We start from the raw sequence: 23,567 nt of genomic DNA, 5'->3' as shown, positions 1-23,567 counted from the left end.
CAGTTATCCAGAAAGTCAGTCCAATTGCTTTTCTTATACTATCAACTTCTAAATAAACCTGTATACTCACCTTGTTTTCCTGTGTAACAAGTATACTTGCACCCCCTGGCTTCAATGGCACTTCTTCCATTGCTCCAAACACATCAGTCTCAACAGAGAAGGTCAGCTCTAAACCCAGATCACTGATATCATTATCTAAAATCCACTGCAAATTCTTTGCATACTCTGGATCAATAGATGCTACATCCTGATAATTTACAGGTATACCTAGAAAAAATAGAGACAAAACCCCTCAAATGAATAGGATAAAGCAAAAAGCACTCCAAATCAATATATGGTAGAAGATTGCCCTCTAGAGAGAAACCAGAATAATGCACTAATAGGAAAAGGGAAAAAGGGATTCACCATTACTCTCTAGAGCAGACCTGTACTTACTACATTTTAAAAGTATTAAAGAATCAAGCTTCTTTATGTTTCTTCACAGTGAAGCAAATGGCATACCACTTGAGCAACAAGAATTTGCACAATTTTAGCTCACTAATAGATTTCAGTAAAAGCTTCTAACCATACAGAACACACAATGTTAAAGGAATTTCCTAAAAAAATCTTGGCATCTTCTACGTAACTTTTAGAAACCCAAATATCATATCTCTCTATAATAATATCTTTTCCCCCATAAAATTATTTGGAAGGGGGGGGGGGGGGGGGGGGTGTTAGAGGTGATAGTGTAGAGAAAAAAAAAACCACACATAACCTTTCTGTACTTAACTTCTGCTTTTCAGTTTTCTTCTTTTTAATCATGTTTGCTATGAGACCTACTATATGGCTGAAAAAATTATTTCTAGGAATTTTACATTTTCAAACTGAACTTACAAGTCATTTAGAAGCATGAAGAAGAGAGCTGCTATAAGTCTGACTTCTATCCAATATAGAAACTGTTTATTTACAGTCCCTTCACAGACATGGCGCTCAAAGCAAATTTCAGCAAATGTGTCGAGAACAAGGTGACCCTGAGTTTGCACAAGAGAACTACCCTATTCACTACACAAGAAAGCAAATTACAATTACTTTAACTGTCATGACAGATTCTTTACCTCTACCAAGACACATAAATACCTGAGAGAAGGGGCAGGGGGTGAGGATGGTAGCAGGTTTGGAGAACAGTAAGTTATCAAGAAGTACTCTCTTTGCTTCCTCTTCTGTGCATTGTGATGTGTCACAAGGGTGCCCATTAGTAGAAGTCTTAGCATACTATGAACTGCAGTACCCCAGAGAGTAACACAGAATTCATAGGTCAGCAGCCAGTGCAAACATGTTACAGCATTTCCCTGGAAGGGCTGACCAGCACTGAAACGGTGTGTACACAAACCGTAAGGCATTGTTTTTCTAATAAAATAAAGGAACACTCCAGTTCGAGAGGGACAGATAATTTACTAATGAATTTCCACCGTCATCTCTCAAAAAATACAACAAAGAAAATCTAACAGCTCTCCAGTAGTTTCTAGAGAACTTTCACTTTTGACAACTAGTAAGCATATGGGCATTTCAGATAAGAGATGTGGAAATAATGATGTCTCTGAGGGACATAAGCAAAACATGCGGGAAAAGAAGAACGAAAAGTAGGAATCAGAGACTCCTTCAGAGAAGAAACTGACCTGGAGCATTATGATGAGACTACACTCGTAGTCACCATGTTGTGAGACCAAAGCACTAAGCTCACTCATTTGCTTGACAGATACTAGTCAACAGATTCAAGCCAGGCAGTTATAAAGAAACTCTGTCAGATTTATCAAGACAAAATTTGAATCCCATTAAATACTACATATCTTTCTCTTGCTATATCCTTAAGGCACCTGTAGTTTGAAAAGGAAGAGAAATCTAACCTAGTATAATTGTGATAAACAGGTATTTCTGTGCAACACAACTTCAAAAAGATACTACAGGTAAGCTCTGAGAAAAAGAAAAATTCAGTACGTATTCAAGGATTTAAGGCTTCAACCTCAACACACACTGACCCAGAAATTAATTTTCGCTTTTATTTATGCCATTTCAAGGAATATTTTCTATTATACTGAGAAAGAGGAGGCTTAACAGCAGATAGCACAGTGAGGAATTTATCTGCTATGTGTATTTGTGGGCTGGAGGTAGAAGTTTCCTTTTCCAAACAAAGTGGCTCCTTCGAAAAAATACACAGTAACTGGACAACAGTACTAGTGAAAGTATCTTCTCCCCTGTATAAGCAACAGGCAGACAGGAAGTTCGAAAAAAACAAACCTAAGAGACCTTATTAATTTCTGACTATATTTCTGCCTCAGTTCTACATCTGTAGTAAAGTGCAGCCCTAATAAACATGAAAACCTATGGTATATTTGATATCACGGCAAACCAAAATAATCATGCAAGCTACATATCTAACATATTATAAAGCACATTAGTTAAGTGATGACCCAGCTAACACACAAGTTGGTGATCTTTCCTTGCCTACCAGATACTGCAGAAAGATCTCAATTCATCACAGTGAAAAAAGGTGATGCACCCACCTGAGTCTCAAAAGAATAGCCACATTTTTTCATACAGGTTTCAGCTTCTAATTAACACACTTCAACATCATGTCTGTTGACTAAAGAGAAGAGCTCCTTTGAAAGAGGCTCACACTGTTCCTCAGATACAGGAAGTCTTACCACAGAACTGGTGGATTCAGTGCGATCAACATGAAAGGCTACAGAAAACAAGGATCTGAGTGCACGGTGAGAAACCAAAGGAATGGAAACGGTCTCAGGCTTCCAAAAGTTTCATACTCCATTACTTAAGGCCTGACAAGTAGCTGAAGGGAATCTTAATGTCTGTAACTTAGTAACTTGTATTTGGCATGAACAACAGTTGGCATAACCGACAGCTGAACCCAAAACAAAAATAAAATAAAAACCCCTCAGGAACATCTGCTGCTGTGCAACTCTGGTTCCTTAGACAAGAAAGGAGGAGATGCACACAGCCAAGGGAAAAAGCCTTGGAAAGGTTTAAATAAATACACTGTGAGGCAGAAAAAGCAACTGCTTTGGGAAGCAGAAGTGTAACTTTTCCAGTTCTCTGTGTCTGATAAATAACAAGAAGTGATAAAAACCTGTTAACCTTTTGAACTTAAAGAACTTAAGCATACACAAACCTCTGGAGAGTTCCAGGATGCCTGTTCAACAGAATTACTTTACTAAAAGGGACTGATGAGATCTTATTAACAGACTACTCTCACTGCTGTTTGATTCGCAATAGTTAAGCTAGCAAAATGGAAAAAAAAAGAAGGAAACAATAGGTCATCTTGTCAATTCAGAAACAAATAAATCCAGTACATAATCATAAGTCAAACTAGAAAAGAACCCAAATTCATCAGTAGTCATTTCAAAAAAAGGTGACAAGAGCAACACTTGACTATTCTCAAGGTGTCACTGAACAGCAGAAAAATAAGTTTTTCTCATTTGTGAATACATCACATGGAGATTAGCCTGTGAACATCATTCTGCTCACAGAGGAATCTCTTGATGCCAGAGGCCAACTCTTAAATCAGCACCAAGTTGTACCACACAAAGATATGTCTACTTTGGAACTGCTTTCCTATGTGAAGATCAATAATTAGGGAAGCCTGATGAGGCATTGCCAACATGGTGCTGCTTCAGACTGCCTGTCCTCTTGCCCAGTGAAGAGTCACTCTCTTGCAGCAGAAAGCAGTATTGAGGGAGAGACGTAAAATGCATCTCTTTGTCAAGATGACCTTGACTAAGATGATCAAGCCTCCACCAAATGGCAACAGTCTTCCCTGAACAGTCAGGGAAGAGAAACAGTAAATCTGAAGTGAAGAGTTGTTATGTCCTGAACTCAGCAAACATCACAGAAAGACAGAATAATTACAGAAAAACAGAACGAGGTGCAAACAATTCCTTGAAAACCTTGCTAAGTCTCAAAGTAAGGAGTGGTTCTTGAGGAAAATAAAACCTCTGATACTACGCTATCTTATATTTCCAAAGAGGATTAAAGAACAGTGCTTAAACTCAAAGGAAATTTTGCATGCAACAGCAAAGGTATTTATATACGTGGAGGAGTAACAGGAATGCAAAGGGAATCTACCATTCCATCACATCCGTCATGCAAGAGAAAAAGCTTTTCATGACAATGCAGAACAGGGGCATCATGTTCAGCAACCAAGAAGCACAAAGGTTCTCAAAGAGGAGCAGAGAAGAGCCCTAGACCACAGATACCACCAGGTAACAGCAGTCCTTCTCTATTAAAAAGAAAAGGTACATTTTCGTAAAGACTTCTGACCAATCCTCTTCAATGCTACAGTAAACGTATGAATCAACACTCTTCAGGAAAGAGACAGGATGAACCTGCATTAGTTCTGAAACACTATTTCAGGAAATAGGTAGTATTTGCTGGAGTGAGTAGACAGGGAGCTTTCACAACAATATGGATTCACCTTGTTAAAACATTACACAACTGAAGAACTGCAGGCATAATAAAGAATGCCTGATAGATTTTTGCCGGAATTCATAAACATTATCAACTTTCTAAGTCCATCCTAAATTATGTATGGTATGATTATTTTCATTTCTCAATAATGACATTATGTGGCAAGACAGATGAACTTCACAACTGTGATGCAAAGAACTGCATATACCACAAAAACGATTGGTCGCACTAGTCTGCCTTTCAGACATTCCTAGTCAGCAACATTAAAGACAACTAAATTATATTATTATGTTTTAGACAGATTAATGATGCCTCCCTTGTTTTTCTTGGTTTTAATGTAAGATTCATTCGAAGACTAACTATTTGATTAAAAGTTGCTAACTATATAAAATTCCCACGTAGTTTTGCTAATGTATTTCTATATTTTGCAACTATAACAGTTCCTAAGAAAGGCTCAGACTGGACTAGCAATTACTGCCATATTATGTTGTGACTCTGATGTACATAAAAGATTAGCAAGACATTAATTTCCAAGACTTGCTCACTTTTATCACACAAGGTAAAAAAGGAGAAAGTTTACTGCTCTGATGACTGTTATGACTCAAACAGGATTTTAATAAAATCATACCAAGAATATGTTTGTAGAATGACCTTGTGAAGTAGATGTTCACCAGCTGCCTGTGATTGAGAGCTAACCCCAGGATTTGGCCTGCAAAACGGAAGTAGTTCAAGTGGTCTGGATTTACAGAAGAGTTGCTGTTGGGCTGGAAAGTTGTTCCTATAAAACAAAAATATTATCACATTTCACGACTTTTTTTTTTCTCTTCAAGTGAAGTTTGTATTTATGATATACACTAAGCATTGACAACAGTGAAAGAGTTTATTTTGGGGTTCTAGAAGATTGTTTGGGGATATCTATTTGCACAAAAAAGATATCGGAAATAAACTACTAGAATGTAATGACATCCTATTATTGCAACCATACTGCTTAGCCATTCTCTAAGCACTCTGAAATAATCATCATCAACATAAGGGCAACCAGGATCTGCTAAACTTGGCCATCCATCTTACTATATCGCTACGTGCACTTTTTGCTCACTGTAACGGGCCACGCTGCTGTCAACTTTGTGAACACGCTCAAAGAAAGGATCAGAATGCATCTACTTCCTTTCATCTGGTTCCAGCCAGATGCAGAAAGGAGACAGTCCAGGCCTGGTCTCCTTGGAAAAGACCGCCTCAAACAGACAGCCCTGAACTTTCCCTTTTAACTTTCAGGGACTAACCTATGCCTCTACTGTTGACTGAATTCCTTGCCACTTCCCACAGCTTTGTAAGGTAGAAAGCAAAACATTTATCACTGAGGATGATGTCAGATCTTTTATTGATAAAGATTTGCTTTATATGAAGCACCCAAAAGACATGTAGTCAAATACAAGATAGATCTGTGGAGATCAACATCTGGTTTTCCCACAAAAATTAACTGACTGAATTTGTAGGTTTCTAAAAGGAAATAAAGGAATACAACCACAGTTCCCTTACATATGCAGAAGAAAAACACTTTCTGTACTGCTCCCAGCAAGTTATGTCCCTCTACAACCAGGCAGAAATAGCATGGATTCATTAAAACAAACATCTCACCCTCCTCTTACAAAAGAGAGAACAAAATCAAGGAAACTTAAAAATAAGAAAAATATTTCATCTATAGTTATAAAAACCATACAACTAATAGATCGCTTTTATATATATATATATAAAAGGTAAGTTCTATTAGTGTTGCTTTTAAAAAGTAACAATCTTATATTCTGAAACCAAGAGACTTTTCTCAGATTACAAAAATGCTTTTATAAAAGAAGACACCCTAAAAATTAGGAAAGAAAAGGCAAAGACATACCATCAGCTGACTGAGTAAATAATGCATAATCTGGGTTAACTATTTCACTGGATAAGATATCAAACCACTCACGCACCACACCCTGTCCCTGCACGTCAAAAGAATAAAACATATTAGCACATAGAACTTTTACTGCACAAACAGTTATGCTGGGTTATCACATATTTCTTAATAAAGTACAAAAGTTATTTTAAATTAGGATTTAGTTCAAAACAATACTTGTGAAAGAGAATATTTCCATATATAAATACTGTAAAGGAAAACCATGCAGTTTTACCCACCATGCCTTCTTCTCCATGAAATCTCACAGCAATCCCCTGCTTTAGTTTTGCACAATTTGCTTTAGACACAACTTCACAGCTGCTCCTAAAAATAGAATCTAAATACAAACCACCAATTAATTTTTTACCTTAATTCATTATATTTCAATGTACTTCAAAGATATACTAACTCCATTTTTAACACAATACCTCTGTGAACCAAAAGTATGTCATTTTCATTGACAGGCCTGTGCACCATGTCCGAATCTGGCTGCCCAGCATGCAGATGTTCATAGAACCATTCACAGCGATCTTTAAATGGCTACAAAACAAGGGGTAAACTGTATCATACAGATAAAATTCAACTGAACAATTCTTCTCTAATAAGCATGACTGGAAAATGGTTACGCGTACTTCTCAAGTTTTGAGATGTGCAGAGACCTACTTGGTGCTACCTCAATACACTACACAGTATTTTGGGAAGAGGAAAGGACTAGACATGCCCTTGAGTACTTGCTGAAGTCTGGTATGCAGAAAGGCTGGACCACCAGTTTTCCAGAAATAGCTATTGGGAGCTCACCACACAGGAGAAAAATAGCACAAAACTTCTCCCAGGGCAGGGGGGATCTAGATTAGAAGTCACTGGCTTCTGTAACACTACTTATTATCAACTGAACACAGAAGCACAAGTTATAAAAGCAAGTCCTATTTGTAGTAAAGTTCATCGGCAATAAAAAACAGCCCAAAGGATCCAAAAGCTTGCCAAAACAATTCCTAGGTGAGAAAGTCATAGCTTGCTTGACTCAGTATTTAGACTGACATTTTGCAGTTCTTCTGAGACAGATCTGACACAAGTATGGCTTCTCTCACATCTCATGATTCGCAGCACGTAGTTTTAGTTATCTAACAATGTCAGTTCTCAGAGTCTCTTCATTATTTATACATAATGAATTTCAAAAACACACATTTCAACCAAAGAGTAAGTACACAACACACCTACACCATGCCCTAAAAATGAAAATGGATTACGAAAAACAATGTATATCTAAAACACAAAGGCACAGTAATGTCCACAGCTAAATAAAGCTTTTGGAACAGACCCTCCACAAATACTAGGCGGGGGAAGTGTTCTGGTTGGTTACAGGATTTTTACCTTTGTTTTCAGCAAATTCTGTCTCTGACTAAAATAGTTCAATGTAAGGAACCTTTCTAATAGAGAATAAAGTAAACCAGTGTGCACTAAACAAATGAGTTCCAAATAACTCATTATTGCCCAAAGACCATCTTCATTTGTAATAGAACAAAACCACAGCTCTATCCCAGAGTTACATGTAGACAATCATAAGCTTTTAAAGATAAGTAATGAAAACATGGCAAACGCTCAACAGAGTGTTAGGTGAGGCAGCGGACTTTCACACGGGGGTTTGCTCGCTAATTTTTCCACTTAACTACACTAGTCTTCCCTAGAGTAACTCTTTAGTCTTGAATTCATGTCACATGCTAAACTGAGAAGTGAGTTTAGGTTATGCAAGACATCAGGATTTTATTCAAAACAAAAAAAATCCAAACCAACAACAGGAACAGAGCAAAGGGCAACAAGACAACACGATGTTTCACTGAAGGAACTGCTGGTATTTAACTATAGCCAAATCAACTAATAGTGGTGTATATATGTTTGTCTCAAAACGTAAGTCAATTAAGGAAAAGAGCACAGCATTTTAAAGCTCAGTCTATTAGAAGTGCACAAACAGATTTAGTAACAGAAAGTTAAGTCTGTTTAACTGAAAGTTGGATTGTAAGACATTTAACATTGGTCATCGCAAATAAGACTTACACATGTATTTTAAGGAATTACAAGTAGAGAAAGATGGCTGCCATGTCCATTTAATCTGATCTTTCAACATCCCAGATTCAGAAGCACTGGAGGCCACATCTTCCACAAATGGATTTTTTAAAAAATATTATTTTTAAACAAAACACCCTCTTTATATTCATTGAAGTTGTAACTTAGCATCTCCAGACACTTACCTGAGCTTTTATGATGTGCATAAATCTGGACATTAGTTCAGGACACTCAAGAAGAAAATGAAAGTGATCAAAAATTATTTTGGGATTTCTGAAAAAAAAATATAAGAAAGAAAAAAATTAGGTTAGAGGCCTGTTAGTCAGAGATCTAACAATGTTTCATGATACACAAAGCCTTCATAAAGAGACAATGCTATTAGTCAAACAGAAAAGTACGAACAGACTCTTCTATTTCATAATGTTTTCCCAACTCTTGTTTCCAAATTATATTATATTACCTTTGAACATGGAGGATTACAAGCAGCAATGCAGGCAGAAGCAAGATTATAAACTAGGTAGTCCCAGAGAAACTCTAGAAAACAGTCAAATGTACAAAGATGGTTTAGACTCCTTTAAGAAGTCATTAAGTATAACACTTTTGAGGAAGACTGAAAGTTTTCATCTGCCTCAAAAAGGAAGGCCTTATTTGGAACAAAGATGAGGAAAGAATCCATTAAGGAAATTATTCTGTTGCTCTGTGAAAGAGATTTTGTTCATGAAATATCAGAATCTTACAAAAGGATCACTTACATATGCAGAAGAGCTCATTTAAGCCAGAGCTCTGAATCATTAATATACATTCCTTTGAATTTGGCAGGACCGTTAAAGTGCATATGGCACATATGTCACAACAATAACCTTAAAATGCAACTCAGTACAAAAAAATAGGAGTGTTAATTTTTTATTATTTTTTTTTGGGAGGGGGGGGAGCGGAGAAATGAGAAATACTGTGTTTCTTGAAGCTTACCGGTTAACAAAACACTTAAGGACATCATCGTGTTTACAGACAAATTCTATAAAACGAGGCGATGTCATCCTGTTCAAAAATCATAAGATGCTTTTGGTTAATGAAATTAAAAGGAATGTGAATTACATAAATTGTTGTGGGTTTTTTTAATAAAATACTATGCAAATAGAAACTGATGTTTAACTACTCAATCATGAAATTAAATACTCAGCAGCATTAAGATTTCACAATAAACTAAAACAAGGCAAAAATGTCAATAATTACGAAGTCCAAGCAACCTGACCACTACATGTTATTAACTATATGAACACGAAAAGCTTAAACTAATGGACATACACATTTCTCTATTGAATCCTTCCAGCTTTCAATACACTGGAAGCACATACATGGAAGGACTGATATTATATGCACAATATACACAATATTCTCATTGTTCTATATTCTTGTTCATTGTATAAAATTCCCACCATGCACCTTGTAAATTGTGGTGAGGAAAAGAGCCAGGAAGAAATAACATTACAGACTTGGCAAACTTAATAATGGAGGGCAAGGTGATATTTAACAGCTGTGCAAAATAACAAAATTACCTGCCGAGCAAGTGTCTCATACATTAGTATGAAATTTTATTTTCTCTCCCATACATATCTGGACAACAAGGGAAGGATTAACACGGGTGTAAGTTTTACTCCATTTATTTACATTTATGTTCCACATTTTAAAAAAGAGAAATTTTTAATTAGGTCTTTTAGCTTCAGCAAAAGCTAATGAATACTTGCAAACAAGAATAAAATCCTCTCATCAGGTGCCTTGAGAGGCTGTGAAAAATAGTACTTTAAAAAGTCCAGGATAGCAATCCTAGAACTGTTCCTGTTCCCCACAATTTAGACAAGAGCTGCTCATTTTATATAAAATCTAAGCTATTTTCCTTCTCTCCCTTACTGTTTTGAAGGAAAAAGTCTTACCATATCCTTCTCCTCAGCCCCACAAAAAACAAACAAAATCTTTCAGAGACCAAATATGAACATTTTAAACACACTTCTGGTCTGAGAGATGATCTAAAAGTATTAAACAATTAAAAGAGGCTAACCTGAAAAGAAATTAACTCTCTCTACCTGTAAATTGCAACATATGGTGAATAGCAGAAAGAAAGAAAAAAAAAAGAAAAAAAACCTAAACCACTCATCAGTTTTGATGCTGAAATCTTGGAACATTGTATTTCACTATACTAACAAAGAATGTCTAGATTAAATACCAGCATTTGCAGAAGAAAATCAATGACAGCAAGTGAAAGAAAATAACCTCAGTATTTCAGATGTTAACCAGCATGAAATGCCATCTATTGTATGAATATTAGGAACCATGGAAAACTATGAGCTCAGTTTACTCTCCTCCATTAAACATAAAGACACTCAAATCTAAAGTTTGAGCCATTTTAAATTATTTTGTCTGAAAATGTCATTTGTTATCATTTCAAATGTTATTTGAAGATGACAGCAGTATTGAGTTACACTGTTGTGCCATTTACTCCTATTAATATGAAAACTTCATCTAAAAAAGTAAGTCTTTGTACTTCAACACAGTTCTGAAAAGCCCTACAGCAACACAGAATTCAGGTGTGTTCTGCATTACTGTTCTGCATCCCAGGGAGTTCTCCCAGTCACTATCAAAGCAGTTCTTACTCTCCTGTCTTCTATGGTAACAACTCTGTTAAACTTAATGTAGTATCCATGGGAGTTGTCCCTAACCTTTAATGTAAACTATGCATAGGGACAGACCCCACTGGGCAAGGGCCCATCAGCAAGTCACCTGGACACAGGGAGACAGTCACCTCTCCAACTGAGTTTTTGTACAGCGATTGATGGAAGGGAAAATGTACTTCAGTTTATATATATATATTTCTGCTATTCATTTGGCTGCTGTAAATAGTACTTTACTGGCATTTTATATTAGTAAGGTTTGATGGAGATAGAGGGAAATGGCTAAACAGCAGTTCCTTTTTCAAGGTACAGTAAAATTAAAAGTGAAAGTATTGAGGTGCTTGTGGAACATGCTGATCCCCAAATCATCTTCCAGAATGTCCACAGAGGATTGTGCCCCAGACAAACAGTACTGGCCAACTTGAAAGTTTTTATTCCACTCTGTTTGACAGAGAAAGAAAAACCCATACAGTGGCTGGGAATAACCAAGAGTTGTCATGTAGTGGGAACCTTGCCTCTAGGCTCCTCAGGAAGCTTGTAATACACCATACTTGCCTAATTGTTCATTCAAGAGGGTCAAAGGATCCTTTTCTTGCAAGTTCACAACTATCCATAATAATCTTGGACAAAGACCTCATTTACAGTGGATGCACTTTTTTTCTTTTTAAATCAGACACTAATGGTATTACATTTTACCTAAGCTGTAGTACCTGTTCCACACAAAATTATGTTTGCCAACCTGGGACATTCCAAGTGAGTATTAATTTGAGATTTAATTCTCCTTGTTATAAATTTCTGTAATATAGCCAAACAAGTTTTGCCACAGCTGTCATTTTCATACACAAGATAAGTCACATTTTTTTTCTGAGCTTACAGCTCTTCTTGTTGGATAATCACATTAAATTCAGAGATAATTTCACATTAAGAAGAACCAACAGCAAGAACAGCTAAGTTTCAAGAGATCAAAATTACATTACCTGCAAGTATCCCACATGATTACAAAAGGCCCTCAGACACTCAATACAAAATATGTGCCAACACATCTATGTTCACAGGCAGCAGCACTACGGAAAATTTGTTGTGCTGTTTGGTGCCATTAAAGCCAGGAAAAAAAGCATTCAAATAATTGAACTAGTGAAAGCAGTAAAAAGCATACCCTTGACTGTTACTAGCATCACCTGGTCAGTACCAACATTCTTCCAAGAAAGCATGTATGATTTCACAATGGTAAGTTTTAAGTACCAAACAGGATCTTCTCCTTACCCCTGAGGCATCTGACAGGAGCAGCACATATAAAAGGCTTGAATGACAGCACTTAGCCTGTTTGCTGTCATGGAGATAACATCCTGGCAATCAGTGCAAGCTTCCTGCTTCCCAGCAACATCATACGTTTTCAACTCGCCAGCATCAGCAGATAGCTCTTTTCTGCCTTCAGTTCCTACAGCGGCAAAGGAAGGCGTAGGAGCAGTATCCTGGTGATCTGGTCCTTTTTGCTTTAGTAAAATAGAAGTAATGTTGGCAGAGTCCCTTTTGTTTTTCATCAGCTCTGTGGCTATAAGAACAAGCCATTCATCTAGAGAATGCCAGAGCAGTTCCAGCGGCTGCAATAAACACATGCAAAAACAGACCAAAAAGGAACATGTTGACATTAGATATTAATAACGTGATAATCCTCTTAAGGCAAATAAAAATGCACATTTACAATCTTTAAATGATCCTTTAGAAGTTATGTTAGCAATGAGTCAAACACTCAAAAAATTATGTACTTGTAGACACAGAGCACAAAGAAAATTTCATATAGAAGGAAAACAATCAAGCAGCAGACTGAATAAAGATAAAATAATTTAGAAAGAGTAAAACACTGAACTATTTAACAGAGTCTGACCTCAAGGTTGTTACATAACACACTACTACCTGACTGTAGCAGTCAGGCAGAGAAACAATACTACGCACACTGAGTTTCCAGAGTAAGAACGTGTAGTTCTTTAAGGCACTGATCAAAGAAGGTCCCTCTATGAGGTACATGGAGTATACTCCAGACAACACCACTGAGACTCAGAATCATGCAGATACTAGTAAGATGTGCTTTATGCATAGTGTAAGCTCATATAGCTCATTTTGATAGTACCCCAGATGTCTCAGGGTAAGGGTCACTAATATCTAGCTTTATGAAACAGAAAAAAATATCAGCAGAATCACATATCCATTTTTTACAGCTGTACATTTATTTAACAAAATGTTGTGGTTTAACCCCAGCCAGCAACTAAGTACCACACAGACACTCACTCTCCCCTACCCCCAGCGGGACGGGAAGGAGAATCAGAAAAAGCTGAAACTCATGGGTTGAAGTAAGAACAGCTTAATAATTGAAATAAAGTAAATCATAGTAATAAAAACAAGTGTAGTGAAGAGGAGAAGGAGAGAGAAGAACAAAACCCAAGTGGAAAAAAAAAAAAAAACCAACACAAGTGATGCACAATACAATTGCTCACAATCTGCAGACCAATGCCCAGACAGTCCCCTAAGCGGCAATCGGCCCCTCCCGGCCAATTCTCCTGGTTTATATACTCAGCATGACGTTCTATGGTATGGAATATCCCTTTGGCTAGTCTGGGTCAGCTGTCCTGGCCCTGCTCCCTCCCAGCTTCTTGTGCACTCGCTTACTGGCAAAGAGCATGGGAAACCTAAAAGTCCTTGACTTTAGGTAAGCACTACTGAGCAACAACTAAAACATTAGTGTGTTATCAACATTATTCTCATACTACATCCAAAACATAGCACTGTATCAGCTATTAAGAAGAAAATTAATTCTATCCCAGCTGAAACCAGGACACAAAGTTGCTCTTTATTCACTACCACCAGCTTAAAACCAATATAATTGAAACCTGGTACAATTCCATCATTATGCATTTGCTCTGAGGTGCTGACCTACTACAGAGGAGAGAACGGGCTGAGATACCTGTGGCTTTCTTATGAGCATTTCAAAAAAATGCAAGGGTTGACTGTGCTATCCCTTAATGGTGTTTAAGGGGACTACCGTCTAGTGAGTATATGCATCCTATGGAGAGGCAATTCTGACTCAAGTCCTTCATAGCATTCCCAAAGACTGAACTTCTAAATGCACTCCTTTTCCCATATATTACTGTTGCATCAACATTTTTCACCAATTAAGCATTCAAAGACTTAGCAGACAGAAAATTATGCTCTTATCTTCTGAAGTTGCCTTTAAAAATTAACAGCTATTCACAGCACACTACCAGAAGTCTACGCTATCTAGAGTGCTGTCAGCGCATCTCACAGTGACACACTCTCAATACACAATAAATTACTTCCCGTAAAAGCTGTGTATATAAAAAAAATTCTTGAAATTTACCATTAAAAAATTTACCACCATGCTCCCATTCTTCCCCAGTAAGAATTCTGGGCAAAGACAACCTGATCTCTAAGAGTGGTAAGCTTTTCTCAATGTACTGTATGACACTCACTTAATTCTTGTACTACTAGTGACCACGTTTCTCTAAATGGTGATCTGAATACCTCCAGTGTAGGTACCATTTTCTACATAAATGTCTGCCATCCAGGATCAAGTTAGCTTCTTTCCAAGACCTACCTGGCAGACTTTCACCACAAAACATAATGTAGAAAAACTGGTTAATGGAAAATATGATTCACTGAATATATGGAAGAATTAAAATGCAGTTGTGTTCTCAACATGTAAGTTACAAGAAACTAGGTAGTCACTTACTAGAATACTAACACATAGTTTTCTTCTCCCAAACTTTTCAATTATTACCTTGCCAGACACCATTTTTCCACTGATACCTTGTGTTTTATCTTTTATTCCCCACAGACTTAGCATGCCTTTCAGAACTTTTGCAACTAGTTTTTCCAAAGCTAATTTTCCACAGATTCTGATCACAAACTCTTACAAAAGTATAGATAAGCATACAGACTTCAACATTTCACTTGCTTTCTAGTTTAATTTCAGAATATAAAGCACTCCTCTAAATATTGCCCACTACCTCTGTATCTATCCATGGCTATCAGCATTTTAAGTTAGCATCCATGATCAGACCTTTTCAAGTGTAATATGGACATACTCAATCAAACCATTAGCAACATTTTTTCAATCTACAAGTCAGCTTTCTTCAGTCATTTCTTACCATGAACAACATATTAAACAGAAACCTCCACTCAACCTTCAGTTTTCATATCTCACACTTCAGAAAAGTTTCTCTGGAATCACACACCTGAATCTTGATTGAGTACCAAGCTTTTTACAGCTGCACACCTCATCTCCAAAATGCAAGGATTTAGCATGCTTTCTAGATCCCTTCTTCAGCATCTAGAAAGAAAGACACTAGAAACCAAACCCATACTCAAACTGCAACATTGGAGCAAAATCTTTGGCCGGGTGAGAGATAGCTAATCTTTTAAGACACAGAGCGCATAAGACTGCTAATCCAGGATGTGACTGTGTCACAGCAGAAAAGTCAATTCCATTTAGAAAAGTATCTCAAAGAAAGGAAAAATGTTACAGGCTTCTGAACTTTGCTCAACTAGACAGAGAGATTTTGCAGCAAGTTTACCTACTACGTGATCACACTGAACAGCAACTGGTAGAGGGATACATGGAAAAGTGATGAATGTAAACCTGGTTAAAATTACTATTGATACAGTTCCTCATTGGTAAGATCTCATTTAAGTTAGTAGTAACTTGTTTCAAGAGTGGGTGTTGAAATTTGGTGACTATTTTGTTCCTTGCAAGATCAGTACTACTGCACATCTTGATTAGCTAGTGTTTCCACTTTTAAAACATTCGGATAGGCCTCAACTGACCAGGCCTAATTAATTACATACAGAAAACTGAGTAAAGCAAAGATGGCCCTATGACTTTCTTGTCCTTGTCAAGCAATAACATTCCTCAGTAGCCTTAGATCAAGATACACTCATATTTTCAATCCCTTCCAAGCTAGATTACAGTGACAACTCTTCACAATGAGTTCAATCAGTACACAAAAACAGAAAACTTCAACATACAACATTAAGAAAAAAAGTCAGAAGAAAGTTTTTCTTCATTTCTTATATTGGATAAACAATGTTTTTACACCAGCTTCTTAAAAGGAGTTACTAAGTACATCTTTAAAGGTTGTCATGCAAATTATCTATTTGGACCTAACAGGAGTGTGTTCAGACAGAAAGGAAACAATGCCTTATACCATGCGATAAGGCCTGACAATGTTCCTCCACCTAACGCACAAGTGTACTGCAAGACAGAACTCCTATCACTGCTACCCTCATTCCTCTCCAGATAAGTTTCTAGTTCCATTCTTGGGAAAAAAAAGAAAAAAAAAAAAGGCAGTATTGAACAAGACATTAGCCTCCCATATAGTAAAAGAAAGACAGTATCTAGAGGTCTTCACTCACTCAAATAAACAGCATTCAGAGAAGTGGGGGTGACCTGTACGATTTTCTTGTGCTTTGGAAAGTATTCAAGATCTCCTCACATGGGACATGAACCAGCAGCCTGGGAGACTTGTTTTCCCCATAAAACCTCTATCAAAATTCAAATTATCTACAACATTTATTCCCACAACTGAATTGTAAGATCAGCAGCAAATTCCAACTTCAATACAGACCTCAAATTTAAAATCTTTAAGTTCTATGTTGACTTTTTTAATACAGATTTAACTATCATTTTGGAGCACCAACCTCTGTGGTTTCCTTAATAGCCTGTACTAAACATTTACACAGCCTATATTCAACAAAACTCAAATAAAACAAAAACCAGAAGAGGAGTTCTTTGGCACTGACCTGCATGTCCCACACACAAGTACTGGTACCAATGAAGATGTACAACTGCCAGGTCTTCAAGTAGCCTCCATACCACTGTAATAATCTAGATATAGGGAACTTCTCTTCCCTCCTCCCAAAAGGCAAAAGGGACCATCACAACCATGTTTTCAAGGAAAGGACAAAAAAGAAAAGGAAAGGGAAAGCAGAAATAAGAGAGAACAGGAAGTCACCCAACTGACTCAGCACTGTGTCTGATCTCCCACTATCCAGTTACGATAAATTCAACAAAGCACAGGCTAACAACCACAACTGAAGACTGAAGACTTACTTAGCATTGCCAGACCTGTGTGCATCATTCCCAAATGAGAGTAAGATCTCATCAGCAGTTTTGTATTTTTGAGTTTGAAATTTAAATCACTCTTTAAAAGAATCACAGAGTCGGCAGCGGCCCTAATGAAGACCTACCTCCTTTTTAATAATTTTAAAATAAATTAAAATAATAGCGATAAATATTTTTAAATAACCCTGAAATTGTTGTTTTGTTAGCTAATGTAACAGTAGTATGTATTTTGCTCATTTATTAGAAAACATAAATGTTGGTTTTACACAATTAAGAATTACTGGTATTTTCTGGAACAACCATGCCAGTTGTGTAATGTATGTCTATTGCACAAGAATTAACTCCATACTTACATGAGAAACAATTCTTTCAGCATACAGAGTAGTTGGGGCACACAGATAAGTGATTCTGCTGAAATACAACTTCCTTCAAAATTTGCAATTGAATGGTTTTGTTTGTTTTATATTGAATTCTGAAATGATCTGGAGTTGAAAAGCATTGAACACTTTTTTTGGTTTCCTTTTGGGGCTATGAGCAAACACAAAATGCAAGGAGATGAGAGCAGCTACTCCTAAAACCTTAAAGAAAATAAGGTAGCAGAATATCTCACTGCAGATAGTTCCTGTATTTTTAACATCTGCTTGTTATTTGGCCTTGTAAGTTTAAATCATTTTTCATTAAAACTGTTAGAAAATGCTGTCTTTAATAAAACTATTCTTGTGATTTGTGGAGGGCTTTGTTTTTTGAAAATGGAAATTTGGTTAAACTCACAATGTGCCAATCTAATATATTTTAGTGAGCAACTAAAAGACAGTTATTACACTGCACACTGTACAATATTTTAACCACAGTGTTTTTCATTCTCAAGCACTAGTTTATAGTCATTATATAAATCATTTCATTATTAAAACTGTATTGCTATCAGAAAAACAAACATTTGTGCTTGTTTTCTAAATAGTCTAATGCTTTCCTTCTTTCCAAGAGAAGAAATATAAACAAAAACTGAGCTACTTAACTAAATATATCTGGAATTAAGGGTATCGTCTTTCATGACATTGTTGATAAAGCTCTGTCTTAAAAAGTCATTCAGTTTTTGTTTAGGTGCTCTGAATAGTATGTCAATTATATACCCACTGCACATTAAGTGGTGTGTACGAAACCGGGACTGCTCCACACAAAGGTAAGCTATAATTTTCTACAGAGGGATTCTTCACCCAACAAATATAAAAAAAGCCTTCAGAAATAAAACATCTAAATGGCAAGCACCTAAAGCAAGTGTTTGAAAACAGCTATAAATCAATAACCTTGCAAGGGCAGTAGTAAGCTAGTATGTTTCAAAGCATGTAATAATAAAATTCAAGAACAACTCAGGGAAAACACGCCATGGTCACAGTGAAAGCAATGAACAGATTAAAAATTAAATTATTTCCATTTATCTTGTAAAGCTAGGTAAAACTGAATGATCATAACTCCCAATGAATCTCCAAATATAATTCTGAAATTACATTAACACAATCTATTATATTACCACATTTTGAGACTACTACACTCTTAAATAACATAGTAGAAATAAAACCAAAGTTTATGAAAATCAATTGGGTAACTAAACTTTCAACATCTAATAAACCATACATTAAATAAGAAATAAACAGAAATCATAAGATGATATGTACATCAGTGGTTAAATGAATCCAGTGGGAAAAAAATAAGGACGAGGAAAGAAGTAGGCTTAACTTAAGAAGGGATAGGGACATCAACCAAACTTACTTCCTGTTCATGAGATGTCTGATTAATGAATGCATGCTTTGTGAAATTCACCTCTTTAACGTCTATCTTCCTAACAACATCATATACTTTTCTGACCTTGAACACCTGACTTCTTGGAGTTTTATTTCCATTGTAGCCCATGTCATTTCCATTACTGGGAGAGGATGGGCCAATGCGAAAGACATGGCAAAATATCCTCACGATCCTTAAGAGACTCTTCATTTGAGCTTCATAATTACTTGACAAGCTGGGGGAAAAAATGGAATATTTAAGTTTCTTTCCTAGATGAAACAATTTACTATATTAAGGAGTAAGCAATCTAATGGCAGGGTCTGACACACAATGCCGAAAAAACCCTAAGCTTTAAACCCTAATGAATTTTAACTTTCATCTCCTGCACCAGCACCAAAAGTCAAATATGAGCACTATAATTTTACTAACATGTACTCATAATTTTAACAAGAAGCGAAGTTAAGAACAGCAAATTCCAGGTCTTGTAAAATACTTCATTTGGTTTTACACACATGTACACTTCTTATGACCTGCTGGTAAGAAGTTCAGCTTACTACAGTAAGGACCTAAACATATAAAACAAACTGGGATATCCAGATGAAAATGCTTTTCAATCCAGAAAAGATAGCATTCTAATGGTAAAAGTGCATGATCATGAGATATGCTGCCACAGCGCATCCCCACCTAGCTATTATCCTAAATGCCCACTAACTACCTCAAACAGACAAGGGATCAGGATAAAGATGCCACTTTTTCTACTAGGGAGGAACATCATCTAAAAGCATCTACACAAAAGCACCACTATGTTATTTATTTATCCAATAAATAAAAGTTTTATGTCTTCTTAACTGAACTGGTCAGTGTGGAATATGAGATATTAGTGAGTTCATGTACAAGCAAAACATCTTCACTGAATTCAACTTTGTCTTCTTTCCTTAAAACTCAAGTAGTAAGAATTCTTCTGTCTTGAACACATAACAAAAACTGCAAATTAAAACTTTTTCTACAGAACTCTACTCATAAATGCAAGCAAGCACATATTTCTATCCTTAAAGTACTTGCCAACTTAAAAGCACACTTTCTAACTATGATTGGTATAGCCCAGAGAACTGGCGTCTTAGAGGATGCTGTAAACCTCTGATACAATTAAGAGTCTGTTAATTCACAAATCTGTAACATAACTAGTTGTAACATCATAGTACCTTTATCATGACCTCACTCTCTCTGTGAATGGTATGGGTAAAAACAAAAGACCTGTTTGTTTTCAGCACTACATTTTAATGGCTGCCAATGTAATGTTAATTTTTAAAAGCCACATACTAAGAATTTTACCAAACTGATACACAATGTATGAATTTCTTGTCACAATCTAAACAGACAAACCAGAGAGGTTTTCAGTAAATGGAGATATGAAAGAAACACAGAGTTAAACAGTGCAACATTAACAACATTAAGTTTTTAAACCATGTAAAAGAAAATCCCCTGACTAAAATGCTGTAATTATATTACCAGATGCTCTGGTCACAGCCACAAATTAGCATTTGTAAAATCTTTGCTTATATATCAAAAGAATCTATGAATACAGTAAGTTAACTTAAGTATTGAAAACCCAAACATTTTGATTTGAGGTTTATCATCCCTCAGCAGCAGTGTTTTCCTGGTGAAATTCAGTTTAAATCTCCTGGTCTCCAGGAAGAGGACCCACATACAAAGGAACACCTTCAGGTGCTTTTAATAGTTTACTGAAGCTTTTACTAGCACATTTGTAAACATTCAGCTAGGCCCAATCTGCACCAGCAAGACCAAGTCACATCACACTACAATTATTTCTTGGAAAGAGGAAATAGATGATGGAGGTAATGCTAACTGAACAAGCTCCTTGTTGGTATTCAAGGCAAGTCCTCAGGCAGAAACTTGGTGGCAATCCTGGCTACCTGCTAGAAGCATTACAAAAAACAACTTTAGACACCCTTGAACCAACCAAACAAACCCAACAGCAACCGGCTGCGGGTTAGCACCCAGAAAACTAACAGTGATAATACTAATTCAGCTATGTAAGAGTACAGTTATTGGAGGATTTCATGTACAGAGTGCATTTTACACATTATTTGTTGGAAGGAGAAGAGAGGAAAGAGGCCCAAGGTCAGAGGGTCTATATTCATCCTTGGTTTTAGTAATAAAGGAACTCAGAAATACTTAGTTGAAGCAGATATTGAAGCCTCTGACAGGGAACAGAATCGGAGAGAACAGAGAAACAGTTTTGTGAAACTGTAGCTTGCAACAGAAAAAGAAAATAATTCCATTTCCCTTGTGATATATTACAAAGTACAAAGAACCAAAGAGAAGTGGGACAGTTAGGGTCCACAGGACACCCAAAGCACAGACATCTCTGGAAATGCCTGCTCATCCAACACAATGCAAAGCTTCCCACCTTGTCTTCAGCCTCCACTAGTCAACCCACAAGCAGCCGCAGAGGAGTACATACTGGCTTAAATTCAGAGACAGTACAGGCACACAGATACTGTTTCCACACCCATACTGAGGAAGCATTGCTCAGTACAGAGGAGCAATAACAGTAATAAATCAAATTAAACACACAATCTCTTTAATTTATCTCTGAAGATACTTAAATAGAAACAAATACTGCCTTATATGATCTAATACTGCTGCCATGACTTCTGATAAATGTCCCCAAATAAAGCAAATTTGAAACCCTTTCCTGCAGAATGGTTTTACACTTCATCATTGTTTATTTGTGGAAGATCTATTGGCTCTAGTGAAGTCTAGAGACAAAAGGAATGTGTTACAAGTTAAGCTGATTGCACAATGAAGCCCATCAACAGCTAAAGTTCTTCGAAAAAGCTATCTTTGCAGCAACAAAATGTCATTAATGTGTCTATGCACTTTAACCCCAAACACCTGAAGTGTTTCAGTCTTCTACACTTGCTCATCAAGATGAACACCCATCAGAACAAGAATTTCCTAGCATTGTCTAGGAGTTCTGGCCTGCTATCTACAAGCTCCAATCAAATTTAGTATGACTGATGGGGAAGAAAAAAAAAGCAACAACTAGAACTAAGAATATATTTAGTCTCTAATTGACGGGCTCCTCGCACCCCAGCCCCAGTTGAGAAAAGGCTTTCAAAGTCGTATTCCTCTACATCCTATGCTGCCAGGCACCTCATATCACAGAACACTCTTAAACCTCTTTTCCAAAAAGCCATCTAGAACAAGTTACTAAGGAACTTCCACTCACACTTACAGGCTCTTGACCTCTTTCAGTAAAGATTTGCTTAGCTGCTAGTAAAGCATAAAGGTTAGAGCAAATTCTGCTAGCTTTTGGAAACAGTAAAATGTTAATGGTGTTCCAAGAGATCACAGATGAGGCCTTTTGCACAAACTCCTTCAAACACATGCCACAAAAACTTGGAAAGCATACTAGGAAAATATTCCTGCCTATTATATGTGTTTCCCCAAGTAATCACTTCTTGTGTTGCTGAGACAGTGCATTAGTACATGAAATTTTGTCTTACATATATTAATAGCCAGGGAAGGCAATGACAGCCAGCAAACATGAGACAAGCATCTGAAGTAACAAAATTCTCCTGAAACATACTAAGAAAGCACGCAGAGAAGTAAAGATGTGGAAGAGAAGCAAAAAAAAAAGGGGGGGGGGGGGGGGGGGGCGGTAAGGAATGACTGACAAGTCAGGCTTTTAAAAAGCTTTGCTTCCTAAAGCTGACCATAGCCAAACTAACCAAACAAAAAATACACTTTGCAACTCAAGCTTCTAGGTGGCAGCAGCTATACAAGGACACCAAACTTCGCTCCTGAAGTCCTTGTAAAGACAGTGATCTAAACAGGTACTGTCATACAGAATCAGATTCAAGATCCATCTACTCCAGCATGTGTCCAGCACCAGATAGTTTAGATTATTAAAACTACTAAGTGGCACTAACCACCAGGTAGCTTGTCAACCTACTTATGATCCTCTCACTTACCTAAGTAGTTTGTGACCATTTGTTGTAGCAACTTCAGCAAGACTTGTTAGGATTTTAAGATACTGGCTTTCGCTCTGCTGAGACAAGTGTTCCAGAACTTGCCGCAACTGATAAATTAGAACAAAAGAAATGACATAGTGTCATGGAGCGTCAGATCAACATTTAATTTAGAACATTATCACCCAAGCATTAATATCTAGCAATATTAACATACATCTATATTGTCCAAATCTAATTTAACCTCAGTTGGCATTTCATTATAATTTACAAAGATTACTGAAAAGGTATATGTTCTAGTGTATGTACCACAGGATATACAGTATTATAGAATGCTATGAACAATGAATGCTTAACCATGTATCATTAACTCCTAAGAACAACTTATTTTCATCTGAAAAACTAGTGTACTGTTAGTTTATGACACAGCATAAATGAACCTCGGATCATGGAGTTTGCTCTCACTACCTTCGTTTTTGCTCAAAATACTGAATGTTCTTCCTTGGATAAGAAGTCATACCCTGCTAAGCAATAAC

At 36.7% G+C, this 23,567-nt stretch overlaps 1 protein-coding gene across 3 annotated transcripts in view; it reads right to left on the bottom strand.

Annotated features, from left to right (window-relative positions):
* Window positions 1-23,567, bottom strand: part of HACE1 (HECT domain and ankyrin repeat containing E3 ubiquitin protein ligase 1) — a 53,913-nt gene that overhangs the window by 12,377 nt on the left and 17,969 nt on the right. For 2 of the 3 annotated variants that reach the window (XM_056343090.1, XM_056343092.1), the window contains 10 exons: window positions 23,035-23,141; window positions 19,022-19,268; window positions 12,382-12,719; window positions 9,422-9,490; window positions 8,638-8,725; window positions 6,820-6,931; window positions 6,631-6,728; window positions 6,350-6,437; window positions 5,087-5,236; window positions 71-267 (listed from right to left, as the gene is read on the bottom strand). In XM_056343090.1, the coding sequence (XP_056199065.1) occupies window positions 71-267; window positions 5,087-5,236; window positions 6,350-6,437; window positions 6,631-6,728; window positions 6,820-6,931; window positions 8,638-8,725; window positions 9,422-9,490; window positions 12,382-12,719; window positions 19,022-19,268; window positions 23,035-23,141 (1,494 nt within the window). The remainder of the gene's footprint in view (window positions 1-70; window positions 268-5,086; window positions 5,237-6,349; window positions 6,438-6,630; window positions 6,729-6,819; window positions 6,932-8,637; window positions 8,726-9,421; window positions 9,491-12,381; window positions 12,720-19,021; window positions 19,269-23,034; window positions 23,142-23,567) is intronic. The other variant, XM_056343091.1, reaches the window with a different exon arrangement.

This window comes from Falco biarmicus, chromosome 6 (assembly GCF_023638135.1).
Source record: "Falco biarmicus isolate bFalBia1 chromosome 6, bFalBia1.pri, whole genome shotgun sequence".
Classification (NCBI taxonomy): Eukaryota; Metazoa; Chordata; class Aves; order Falconiformes; family Falconidae; genus Falco; species Falco biarmicus.
This window is presented reverse-complemented; position numbering and strand designations above follow the sequence as displayed.